This window comes from Acanthisitta chloris, unplaced genomic scaffold, assembly GCF_000695815.1.
Source record: "Acanthisitta chloris isolate BGI_N310 unplaced genomic scaffold, ASM69581v1 scaffold10233, whole genome shotgun sequence".
NCBI lineage: Eukaryota > Metazoa > Chordata > Aves > Passeriformes > Acanthisittidae > Acanthisitta > Acanthisitta chloris.
The window spans coordinates 838-14,407 of NW_008663228.1; the positions used below are offsets into that span (position 1 = coordinate 838).

At 35.8% G+C, this 13,570-nt stretch overlaps 1 protein-coding gene across 1 annotated transcript in view; it reads right to left on the bottom strand.

Annotated features, from left to right (window-relative positions):
• Positions 1-1,267: 1,267 nt before the first annotated feature.
• Positions 1,268-13,570, bottom strand: part of DDX60L (DEAD (Asp-Glu-Ala-Asp) box polypeptide 60-like) — a gene marked incomplete at its 5' end in the record, with an annotated part of 22,940 nt that continues 10,637 nt past the window's right edge. Inside the window, 14 exons of the mRNA XM_009070914.1 lie at positions 1,268-1,399; positions 2,257-2,385; positions 2,483-2,587; positions 2,695-2,804; positions 3,518-3,663; positions 4,178-4,293; positions 5,041-5,136; positions 6,601-6,720; positions 7,749-7,898; positions 8,164-8,309; positions 9,693-9,702; positions 10,512-10,675; positions 11,531-11,783; positions 12,806-12,969. Coding sequence (XP_009069162.1) covers positions 1,268-1,399; positions 2,257-2,385; positions 2,483-2,587; positions 2,695-2,804; positions 3,518-3,663; positions 4,178-4,293; positions 5,041-5,136; positions 6,601-6,720; positions 7,749-7,898; positions 8,164-8,309; positions 9,693-9,702; positions 10,512-10,675; positions 11,531-11,783; positions 12,806-12,969 — 1,841 coding nt within the window. The remainder of the gene's footprint in view (positions 1,400-2,256; positions 2,386-2,482; positions 2,588-2,694; positions 2,805-3,517; positions 3,664-4,177; positions 4,294-5,040; positions 5,137-6,600; positions 6,721-7,748; positions 7,899-8,163; positions 8,310-9,692; positions 9,703-10,511; positions 10,676-11,530; positions 11,784-12,805; positions 12,970-13,570) is intronic.

Sequence of the window (13,570 nt, forward strand, 5' to 3'; positions counted from 1 at the left end):
GTTGTCTATGATATTCATGTTCTACTCACAGCCACTTGTCAGAGCCATAAGTCACCAAGAATGCCTAAAGATCCATCATTCGAGGGTACATGAGAGAATGGTACTTATCCATCTCCCCTAGGGAGAAGCGCCTTGTTACTTCCTACCGAGTGCCCCAAAACAACGTTGTTGTTCACGCAACAGTGCTTAATTTATTCTATATTTGAAGGAATTACAAATATCTAAGGGTCCTTTACAAAACTATCAGTTTCAGCTTGAAATCAGCCATAACAAATTACAAATATCTAATGGTCCTTTACAAAACTGTCAGTTTCAGCTTGAAATCAGCCATAACATTGATTTACAACTAGACCATCACTGAGAAATAGAAAAATAAATAATTTGCCAGCAACTGGAGTAATTTGAGATGTGCCATCCATATGTATACTCACTTTGCTTCCTCCTTTCTAGAGTTATTTCAGAGTGCCTTTTTATCAGTATCAAGCATGCAAGAATTGAAATGGCAGTGAGCACTCTATCCCTAGTGTCTAATTTAAGGACGGGCAAGGCTTCATACTGAGATGAGCAAACTTTCCATATTTACGTGACTGTTCTGATGCAACAATATGCACAGGATAACTGTTTAGTGATAAGTAGCTTCTCTTTATTAAGACCAGCGTTGAGGTACATGCCTAGTTTACTAATATTAGCAATGTCACTGACAATAATGGTATTGTCAGTAGGATCAAATCTGTACATGTTCAATGTTATGTAATTACATATCATATATGCAAATCAGGTTGATTGACCCATGTCACTGGATGTAAGATGAGATAGTTAGAGACTATGCAGTGGAATCATTACCATGTAACAAATGCATACATTTACAGAACCACATTCCACCCTTTTCCCTGCCAAATCTGCCCTTATGTAAATTTTTTCCACCTCTATAGTATGCAGTTTCCACAAGTTTTACTGACTAGGCTGGAGTGAAGCAACTGAGAATTTGATTCTCACTTTAATGTGATTAAGTTTCTTGTGATTTTCTCAGACATCAGGCATAGATTCCATCCTTTCAACGCAGTAACTAAATAGTCCCAGTCTTATTTCAGTTAAACCTTTAATGCCATAAGGATACGTAGGTTGATACAGCTTGTAAACCTTCACTTTTAAAGCAAAGGTAACAAATACCATGAAAATTGCATTTGCTGAGCCATGTCAATTCTTGTCTCCATACTAATTTTTCTGAATATTGGCAATATACATATAATACACGAAATGTAAATACTTACATAAAAAATATGGCAGGCAACTTATCCATCTTATGTAATATATCAACAAATCTTGCAAAATGCTGCCGTTTTTCCTTTCCTGAGCAATCCACAGGTTTGGGCTTAAGGTGCTCCAGTAGCTCAGTCACCTGACCAAAGCAATATTTTTGTGGAGATTTTAATGGCAGAAACTTCTGGCTGGAGGATAACAAATATGAAGACTCCATTTTCTTGTGTCAAATTCTATCAGTTCAAATTTTTGAAATCATTCAGAACTGCAATAGCAGTTACAGTTTACAGGCTAAAAGGTCTGCAAGTTATCAATTGACATTGGCAGGAGCTGAAGTTATCATCACTGTGCAAACAATAAAGTATCATTAACAATGATTATGAAATATGTTCACATTCAAGTGTCATATTTTAAGAACTTTGGGGTTTTTTCCCCTGATAGTCTTTACTTTTTCCTTGTCAAATTCATCACATCTGCATATTCCTTTTTATTACGTAGGAATAGATTGCCTCCAAGAAAGGACTTAATTTTCACCTCATTGCTGTAATTTCTTTATTTTACAGTAGATTGCCTCCAAGAAAGGACTTCATTTTCAGCTCATTGCTGTAATTTCTTTATTTTACATGGGAACATACATAATAATGTCCATGGTTACAATGTGGTTACACAGAAGGTTCCATACGAGCAGAAAAAAAGTGGTAGACTAAAAGAGCAGAGCAAGGGTACAATATTCTCACTAAATGTAGGAGGTGCCTAAAGGAATCATGAATTGTTATGTTACAGCAGTATCAGAAGTCTGATTCCCAGAGATGCTGGTTAAAACATCACCTTGTAAATGCTTATAAAAATGCCACAAATAGTGCTTATCTTTCAAGTAAAGCAGCAGTTAATCTTAATTATGATGATAAAAACTCCCATAATTATATTCCTAGATATAATGACTATTATATTAAAGCTATACACAATCTTTAAAAAATGTCATGTATCAACTGTTACCTTCTGGTTTTGGCCAAGCATAATCCACTCGCTTAGTTCTTTCTTCAGTTCCTGTTCATATTTCCTTGCATCTGCCTTTTTTATAACTACTTTATTCTTGAAAGATACAAACTCCTCAGGCTCTAACTCCTGGAAAACAATATTAATATTTAATGTTATTATAAAGAGTTCTTAATCTATTACTTTGTTAATATAGTACTTCGTTATATATGTTTTGTATACACACCTGTGCCCTTGGCCACTCTTGCCAGACTTTTACCATTGTGTCATAAAGCTGGATGCTCTCTCGTGGAGACAGAGAAAGATCTGAAGGAATACCATAATTCTCAATCTGCAAGTAGTATAAATAAAAGAAAAATAAAGAAATCATTTTGATGGAATTCAGGTTGCCTAAATCTAACAGTTGATAAATAATGTTGATGCCAGTATTGTGCTTACATGACTGACTGTTAATGCAGCAAATGGATGATAATGTTCAATGGTAAAATCACTGTCCTTTAGAGAACACACATACTTTTTCAAATCGTTGTATCTTTCTTCATACAAGACTGTGAAGAGACAAAAATGTTGTCATGTTGCACTTGGCTGTTTGAAAAAGCAGATACTTAATTCTGCAAGATCTGTTGATATTTAAAGGGAAAAAAAACCCAAAAACAAAACCCAAAACAAAATACGCCTAAGGTTACACACCATGATTAAAGTTTTCTCAGCAATCACCCTTGTTGGAGAATGGCTAAGAGAGCAGGACATGATCCTGGGAATGCACCTGGGGAAGGCTAAAAAGAGCAAGGACACAGTCCCCTGGGAACGCACGGACACAGTCCTGGGAACGCACCTGGGAATGCTGTGTGTACAAGCAAGGCTCTGGAGATTGTAACTTATATATAGATAGGGAGTAACTCAGCTTGGCAGAAGGCAACTTAACTTGGCAGATGGCAGGGGTAAGTTGTCCTTGAGGGTGAGACAAACAAGTTTGAGACAAAAAGCTAGGAATGCAGCCAAGCCTGAGAAAGTAAGAGATAATCCTCACAGCTGTAACCACAAGTAGGGAGAGTACCTGAATGCTGTCTTTAGAGCTTAGCCAATTATAAATGATTGATAGTTATATGCCTGTCCTGCACTGTACAAAAAAAGAGCCTGTCGGACAATAAAGTTGAAGCTTGCTTTATCACTCACACTGAGTCGGCCGCTTGCCTCCCCGCACGGAACTTTCCCACACCCTAAAGTTTATTTCTCAGTTGCAAAATATTATGGTACGCACCTAGTCTAACACGATAGGATTTCTTTTGTTCATGCACTTTAGATTTCACTTTACATTTTCTTGTAAAGTTCTTTTCAGAGTTTGTAGGGCTTCCCTCTATTGTATTCTCAGCAAGTTGCCAATACCTTTTCACAGATTGTAACCACCTACAGTGCATAAACAAAATAAAAATAAGCATTGTAAAAATATTTTAAGAAGGTTGGTACAGGTATAATAGATGAATTACTACAATCGACTTAATTTTGCCTTTAAAATTTCCCATCCTTTCTCACCAACTTCAGTGCAACTTTCTCCATCTTATCCCAGGATTTAATTAAAGATGTGAAATAGCACTATTACATATATATATAAATATAGTACAGGTGTCTTCTCTGGCTGATGATGGATAAGTGTGCTTTGGCAAATCAAATAGATGTAAAAGCCTCCTAAATTCATCCACATAGCTCGGTTACAGGGTGTGAAGGACTAAGTACTGTGTGTTCTCATTACAGCTGAAAACTACAGCATTGTTTTGTGTCAGCTGAGGAGTGAAGAGTAGCATAATACATATAACAATATAACTCCAAATTAGTTGTCTATCCAATACTAATTGACCTCTCTATCTAAAATAGCTCATATCCAATTTAAATATCCTCCTGTGGAAAAGAAAATTGCACGCACTCAGTGAGGTGTTCCGGGTTACTGACAGTAGCAGAGAGTGCCAAAAATGGACATCGAATTGTTACCAGAAGATGTTCCCAAACTTCTGCTCCAATTTCACCACCAAGACAATGTACCTGTGTTTTGACGAAAAGGGATTAAAAGAAGAAAAGTTCCTTATCAAAGTGTACCCATAATAGGAGTTGTTACATGTTTTGCAAAAAACAGAAGTTTGGCAAGTTCAGAAAGAAATAATCTTCATGTAGTAGCAAATCACCATGGATCCAAACCAAATGTCCAGTAAAACCCTCTCCAGACTTCACTTGATAGAAAATTAGTCTAAATTTCAATACCCTACATACTCACTGGCATCATTAGCAATTCATTCTATCTACAAGAAAGAATACAGTAGGAATTTTTAATTCAACAAGATTAATCATTGACTTTTTCCCTGGAAAGAGAGACAAATACCCTATTATGTGGAATATGTATGATCCCAGTCTGGAATGTTCAATTGTGTCACTGGGACTACAGTGGTGGCTTTTAGTTTTTCAAGGTATGATCCCAGTCTGTAATGTTCAATTGTGCCACTGGAACTACAGTGGTGGCTTTTAGTTTTTCAATTGACTGGCTTGAGTGAAATAAAGGAAGTTCCTGGTAGTTTTGATTGAATTCTATGTCCCTCTGAGGACTAACAGTTTTAAGTTCTTTCAATGGAGTACATAAACGCTATCAGAAAACAGAAAAAAGCAAGTTTGAAATAACATTTCTGAAAACTATTTTTTTACCAGCAATAATATATGTAATGAAAAAAAAGTAACTGGCATTTTTCCTCAAGTTTTTTCTTATATTTGTTAAATTGGTTACTATTAAAAGATGCCTACCTCATCAAATATAACATATTGTATTCGTTGGGTCCATTTCTGGCAACGAGGAGACAGCATCAAGATTTCTAAACATTGAGGCACTGTCACTAGTATCTAAGAAGAAAGGTTTGCAAAGCATTATTTTCAAGCAAACTGATCAATCAACTGCAAGGAGATTCTATACTTAATAAGCATTTAAATATATATATATGTGATTTCAAGGTAAGCAAGAATGAATACACAATTTGTCACTGCTGTCTTCAAGAAAGGCAAGAACCTACAGGAACCTACAAACTGGTCAGTCTCACCTTCATCCTTGGGAAGGTGATGGAGCAGCTCATCTTGAAAATCATTTTCAATGAAACAAGGGACAAGAAAGCAATCAATAGTATTCAGCATGAATTCACCAAGGGAAAGTCATGCTTCCCCAGCTTCTATGATGAAAAGACTGGCTTGTTAGATGAAGGGATAGCAGTAGATATTGTCTTTCATAGGGCTTTCAACAGCATCTCCCACAAGATCCTCACAGACAAGCTGTTGAAGTATGTGCCAGATGAGCAGATAGTGAATGGATTGAAAAGCTTTTGGAAGGCTGGGCCTAGAGGCTGGTGGTTAGTGATACAAATTCTTCTATCTGAGGCCAGTAACCAGTGTACCCCAAGGATCAACAGTGAATCTGATCCTGTTTAACATCTTCATTAATGACCTAGATGATGGGGAAAAGTATACCCTCAGCCGGTCTATTGATGCCACCAAACTGAGAGGAGTGGCTGACATGCCACAGGGGTGTGCTACCATCCAGATGGACCTAGACAGGCTGGAGAAATGGGCTGACAGGGACCTCATGAATTTCAACAGGGGCCTGTACAAAGTCCTTTACCTGGGGAGCAACAATCCCATATACCAGTGTATGCTTGGAGCTGTCCAACTGGGAAGCAGCTCTTCAGAAAAGGACCTGAGGGTGCCAACAGACACCAAGTTGAACATGAGGCAGCAATGTGTCCTGGTGGCAAAGAAGGCTAATGATTTCCTGGGCTGCATTAGGAGGAGTTTTGCTAGCAAATCAAGGGATGTGATCCTTCCCCTCTATTCAGCACAGATGAGGCCACACCTGGAGACGCACGTCCAGTTCTGGGCTCCTAAGTACAAGTGAGACGAGCCTAGTGGCTTTCTATAATGGAGTGACTACATCAGTGAACAAGGGAAAAGCTACTGATGTGTTCTATTTGGACTTCTGAAAGACATCTGATGTATTCTGGCCACCAAAGGATTTTACTGGCTTTTCTTTTAAGCTACTATTTGGACTTCTGAAAGGCATCTGATGTATTCTGGCAACCAAAGGATTTTACTGGCTTTTCTTTTAACAAGAGAAAGTAATCAACTGCATGTCCCCTAAGGATGAACAAGTAAGGTCGTATGCCACAGACTTAGATACCTAAATTCAGGTATACATAGATTTTTCCTGAACTTTATTTTTAGTAATGGCTCAATTTTTGTAATTAGAATTAACATTTTCAGAAGCCAGATGGAATACAGAAGTAATTAGTATTGTGTGTTAAAAAAACCATAAAAATATACCTGAGAATTCATGACATCATTGCGGTAATCTCGTGTGAACACCCCACACATTACCAATCCATCTGGAAGCTTCTTGGTGAATCGACTGTATACAGTTCCTACCACTTGGTTTACAAGGGCCTTAAATAAAGCAGATCATTAACAAAACTAGAGAGTATATGTATAAAGACATATGATATTCTGAGACACATAAAGGCATTCAATTTTGGCACACATAAATGTACAAGGCTATAATGTAATGTACTATGAAGTCTAGACTGTCAACAATGTAAACTTCAAAAAGTTATGTATTTCATTTTCAATTTTATGTAAATGCTTTCAAAGAAATTTAGCACTGTGTAAAGTGAGTTATACATTACTAATTCTGTACTTTAATTATTTTCAAAGCAGTTAAAAATAGACCACATTCTACTGCATCAACAAGCACTGTAATGATCTCAGAGTCCTTGGGCTGCAGGATTAAAATACATTTCTACATTCAGACTGATATTTAAATACAAAGATAATTTTGATACCCAATCTGAGTACAACTACAAAAATATAAATTTGGTTTTACTTACAGAAAACAATCCATACAGATTGTTCTTGAATAAGAGAATATGTAATTCACTGTCCAAAAATCATGTCACGGAATATTAAAATTAGTTTTGGAAGAAATTGTACCTCAGCACTTCAGTTTGTTTTTTAACTATTAAGATAAAATTCTCACTAAAACATATCCCACTACCTAGAGTTTCATAAATTTTCTTGTGAAGAATCTAATGGTGAACTCAATTAGAAAAATATGACTTGCTTAGTCATTCTTCTTTTCTAGTATTACTTTCATCATGTTGGTAGTCTTGGAACTCTCATCATTTGTCTAACATTCTACTTATAGCACTTCTGTATATATTAATGTTTCTGACTTTAAATTAGTTATACAAATATTCATAGACAAAACATCTATATGAGCTGAAATATTTTGAAGATTTTTTTTAAAACATGCACTTTCTAATACATGCAAATATAAAAATGAATATAGGTATTCCATTTCCAATAAAAATATATAATCAACTAAAATTGTGTCACAAGTTACTCCAAATGATTTCAGAATCAGACTGAGAAATATCAGTCATACATACAGTGTATATAGTAGGATGCAGCCTTACCTTTGTAGGAGCAACATACACAACTACTCCATCATTGCTTGTTTTCAGAACTTTTTCCATGCAATAGTATGATGCATATGTTTTTCCTGAGGAAGTGGGAGCAACAATCACTGCAGATTCATTATTATCTACAGCATCAAGAAGTTCTCGCTAAGAGAAAAGCAGATACTCATGTCAAAATATCTTGTCATTAAGTTCATATTGAGTGCTTTTTCTGTAGACTTCATATACAGATTTTAGACTACAGAAAGTCAGAGTTAATCTAGTTGTTTTATGACTCTATTCTTTCCTCTTAAATTGTTAGTAGAAAAAAATACCCCTATAAATTATAACTTATCTATTTCAATTATTTGGTCTGACAGACAAAATAAGACAATTTCTATTAACTTTATGCAAGACATTTGTGTTTCATTACCTGCCATGTATCTGGTATGAAATGTTGCACTCGGGGATCTGGATCATTTCTCTCTTCTCTGAGCAAGTAATGTTCCATGTATTGTAGCTGAAAGTGAACTGGACCCACTTCAATAGCATACTTGCTTTTATTCTGATCACTTTCTCCTGTCTATAAGGTCAAAAAAAACTCAAGTTGATTTGAAAACTAGAAAGGGATTAAGAAAATGGTACATCTTTTGCTCTGTTGAATTCTGCAAGCTTTGAAAAATATATGAAAGTGCACAGAATCAAAGAATCACCATCATGTCAACTAGACCATGGCACTAAGTGCCACTTCCAGTCTCTCCTTAAACAGGTAATTTTAAAATATTTTCTTGCAGAAATCTACACCATCAAGTCTTATATCAGGGTTACACTCAAAGGAGACTACATTCTAAAGCTATTATGTCTTCCGTAACAGTGTAGGTGTTGTTTTTGTTGTTAGAAGAGCTAAAAAATCTTGCTAGCAGGAAAACTCAGCCTCTTCAAGGTATTTCTTGACAGAGCCTTCTCATTGTATATTTATGTCTCTCTTATTCAGTCTGCCTTGATCCCATGTGCAAAGAATCACAGTTGCAAAAGGAAATTCAGTGTAAAGACTCAGTGTGATCCCAAATTTTGTGAAGCACTGTATTTTTAAACAATGCCTGTATACCATAAGACATAACAAATTTAATGTTCATGGACATGTCTGGCTACAACATCTGATCCTGAAAGCTGTATAGAAAAGTATTACTTGTATAACATATACTAGAAGCTCAGAAAATCACGTAACAACTTAGGTTGTTGAGGTTGGACTTGATGATCTTGTAGGTGTTTTCCAACCTTAAGGATTCTATAGTTCTATGTCTATCTGGATGTCAGGGAATCCAACTCACTGATAGAAACAGGTGCATGTAAGTTGGGTCACTCAGGGCTTTATTCAGCCCAGTTTTTACTGTCTCCAGGGATAGAGATTTCACAACTTCTTTAATTTCTTGAAAGATATATTTTCAGTTATTCCTGAAAATTTCAGTTAGTCCTAAAGTTTATCCAGCTTTGCAGAATTAATAATCATAAACAAGCAGCTGCAAAATCAAAAGTCCAAAATGCACTGACTGATGTGGAACCCTTCTGAGCGAGATGTTTAACTTGCCAACACATCCCTTCTATCATCAAAAACCTTTATAACAAACATTTTGAGAGCCTCAGATCCTTAAATTCTACTACCTAAAATGTAATATACCTTATTTGGGGCACCAAACACCTTTACAATAATGGTGTAGCCAAGAAAAGTAAACAACTTATACCATTTGAATTCACATAGAAAAAGAGACAAATAATTTCCACTCTTCAAGAGAAGGAAATTTCTTACAAATCATTCACTTTCTCTTTCACCTCTTGGTACTGAACCTCAAGGAAAGATGATAAACAGTTTTCATAAATAAGGTTCCAAAGATACCTAACTGTACTGTGTCTGAAAATCAAGACACTGAAGAGAATGATACTGGTTTTAGAGTTGGCTGTAACCTTCCTTCCTCTTGCTGTTGACTTCATATACTGCAGGCTGAGTTACATACTCTCTCTTCTGCTTGAGAGCCACATAAAGGCATCAAATGGCTTTATTAAATCAGCCAGTGGACACATTGCTAACATGCAGAAAAACATGAGGTTGATCCTTGAAGAAATTACTTCAGAGCCAAATTCAATGTAGCTACTGGTGGTCTCAGCTGTACTATAACAAGTAATTCAGTATCAGAAACTGTTTCCTTCAGAAGTGATCAAGAATACCGTAACAGCAAACAGACCAGTTTTCATCCACCTCTGCAATCTCAAAAGATTTCCTTTTCTAAAGTAGCACATTTTATCCTGTTACATAGCAGTTGCTTAATACTTAGCTTTTAACAGTAAATTTTAACATGCAGAGTTCAGCTGATATGATGGATTGAAGTCCAGGTACCTCTCAGGCATGTCTAAGGCCTCAGAGAGACATAACTAAAGCAAATTTATCTTGATGTGTGTTTTAAAAGGTATATTTGCAGCCATATAAAGTTCTGTTTACTTAAGGAAAAGTGGTTTATTTTTCCAGCTAATCCTCACATCAAGCAGAGAAATGCATCCATGAACTTAAAGAATATAAATATCTGAAGGCAGAATAGACAGTTCCAACTGTTTTGGCACAATGCAAAATAAAATAAGCTCAGTATTGAGGTCCTACACACTATCCAATGCTTAAGAAAACTCTGTTGATATTCAGCTACAGATTGAGCTAGAGGTGCTTAAGAAAACTCTACTGATATTCAGCTACAGATTGAGCTAGAGCAGAGTTATTACAGTCAATAAAGTTACCTGGCCAGAAAGAGAGTGTGCCAAATTCTCAAATCCAAGGAGCTTTAGATATTTGGTCAGCTTTTGTAGATGTGGTTCCTCCAAGAGATCTTGATATTTTTCAAGGAGGATATGAATTCTCCTCATGACGTGAACAGCTTTGCTTAAATCTTTAGATTTCTTACCTTCAAAAAATAAAAAGCCTACTGTTATTTGAGAGCTGATGATATCATTGAGAGTCATCTGATATTAGGTATTTTTAGAACAGACTTTAGCCATCCAACCACATTTATGGCAATTAAGAAATTAGTTTTATAGCCAACTAGACAAAGACAACCCACACTCTTTTCACCTCTACAAGGAATGCCACTGAAGGCCAAGCACCCAAATAATTCTATCTGCTTCTGCACGCTCAGCTCTAAAAAAGAAAGCTGTACTTCTGACATCCGCGCAATAACCAAGCTCCCCCATTTCACTTTCCTGATGAACAAATTTGTTACTCAGTCTTACTAGCAATATATTTTACTCCAGTGTTTACAACTCAACACATTTAGAGTAGTGTGTATTTGGTCTCTCATGGCTGAGGGTATGGACCAAATGAGTTAATTCTGGTGAAACAGGAGGCCACTAACCATGGTAGCACATATTTCTCTGCAAATCCTCATTATTCAGAGTGTGAGCTAACCACTTCAGGCAATTAAAAAATCCACTGCAATATAGATAGTAAAATATATCTATAATGCAACATAATTATGAAGTATATGTAAAATTCAATAAATTATTTATGCATGCAATGTTTACAAGCAACACAGGACAACAGCTACAATCTGATTTCATTGGATACTTAACATCTGACTCAAAGAATCTTGAAATTGCAACAGGCAACCAGACCCAATTATTAATTTAAAAACACCTTTCTTCGTCCTGAAACAGAGTTGTATTTACATGTCTTTATTACAACTGAGACTGTCCAAAGTCACTCACTGTCTTGGTTAAAGGGAGTGGAAGTCGTATACTGAACATGAATTTGGCTATCATACCTTGCTCTTTGCAGTGTTCCTTCCACACTTGTAAACAGGCAGACAGTGCTGTCATTTCTATGCTGAACTTCACAGACTTGTTTTTAAAGGTCTTGAGAAGCTTCTCCAATTTATTTATTCCAACAGTCGGATTTTCTTTTATTTTCTTTTCAGTTGCCATTTGTAGGGCTTTCCATTGCTCTTGTTCTTTCTGTTCTTCCTTAGCTTTTAGTCGCCTGCTGTTTTCCTCTGCAATTATTTCTGCTTTACTTTTCTATCCAATAAAATGAAGATATTTAGAACTAAACATCACTCTGTCCAAGCATCATCTAAAGAAAGATGATCCGTAAGCTCCATCACAGCAGGCATGTTATAGTTTTCAACTAATCTGTGTGGTGCATTGTGTTTTAGGAGTAGTTTAAAATAGCACCTCATTTTGAAGGGGGCATCATTATGGAATCCAAATATATGTTGTTCAAAAGAGCTTCCCTAAGCTTCACTTTAAGTCAGTATAAAGCTTCACAAGTAGTATAAAAAAGCACAAATGTGGAAAAATATAATAGCAAATGTCTGAAAGTTACATTTCAAGTTTTTATTTTATATATGGATAATATTAACTCTGATCATATTAGGATAATTTTAAATAAGTTAGATAAAATTAAGAGTTCAAACTTATTTGAAGTTAAACTTATTTTATATACAGATTTCTAAAGGTAATTCAACAAGCCATAACTTGTAATCCATACTACAGGCTATTATGAAATACTGCTCAAATTACTATTGCTCAGTATTGTTCATAAATAGGCAAGTACATGCTACCCTGGGATGTCTGACAATGTTCACAGTTAGGATTAATTGCAATATTGACAGGATCTTTCACTGAGAATGTTTCCAAACAGTGCAGAGAAATAAGTAACTGAATAATGCTTTTTCCAGTATTTCTCAATGATTTCTTGAAGTAAAAATAAATTCATGAAATCTAGTTTCCCTCACTCCACATTATAACACTGGTCCTGAGCCAAAACCTCTCAACCTTTACAGAGTTCATATTAATTATTTTTTTTATACTTATGCCTGTTAAAATATAATCACTCTTCAGTATTCTTAGCTAGGAGCAAAAATACATTTGCCAATTAGCTAATTAGATTTTAAGTACGAAGACAAAGTATATTTCTTCAAAGGGAACTACTAGTGCATTCAGAATATAAACCTTTAGCTACGGGACTCATATAGTAGAAATCCTTTCCTGGATAGTAGAAAAGAAATATTTGGAAAGAGCAACCAGAATATACTCACATGCTTTTTTTGTGCCTTTTTGACAGGAGCATTAGCATTCCATGACACATCCTCCTGACATACAATAAGTTTTGACGTGCTGTCTTCCAAAGTGCTTCCATAAAAGCGCTGAAAAGTCTGTAATTTTTGTATTTGCTTTCTTTCTTTTGGATCTTTGGATTTTGCTGCAAACGAATGTAATTTATTTTAAAATGGTCTAATAGAATTCCAGACAAATCCGTTACCAGGAAAAGATAAATGGGTAATGGATAAATTTCCTATAAACTCCTCATTGATCTAAAGGCCAAAATCACATTTTGAAAGAGTCTAGCTACTAAGACTCACTGAAATCCAACAGTACCCTGAACCTCCTGAGAGACAGGCAAGAGACCCAAATTGAAACTATTTTAGACGCATATTAAAATAATGGAAAACTTAAAAAGCAGGATGCCTGGAAAAAAAATTAAAATTGTTTGAGAAAAATGTCTAGGCTTCTCACACAGTCCATGAAAATAGGAAGATGTCTTCTGAAGGCAATTCAGATGATCAGAAAGAGAACTTTCCCCAAGAAAACAAGAGTCTGCCATCAGCACATAAACAAAGCTGCTGGAACAACACTTATGCTAGGCAATGGAAGATGCTGAACTGAGCACGTGAATATTTCCACACTCAAGCATCTATACTTCTCTGCCCAAAAATCAAAACCATGATTCTGCTTCTAACTATGAAGACCCATCTCAGAGTACTCAAGCAAGGCATGGGAGAGAGAAAGCCCTTTCTTCAGCA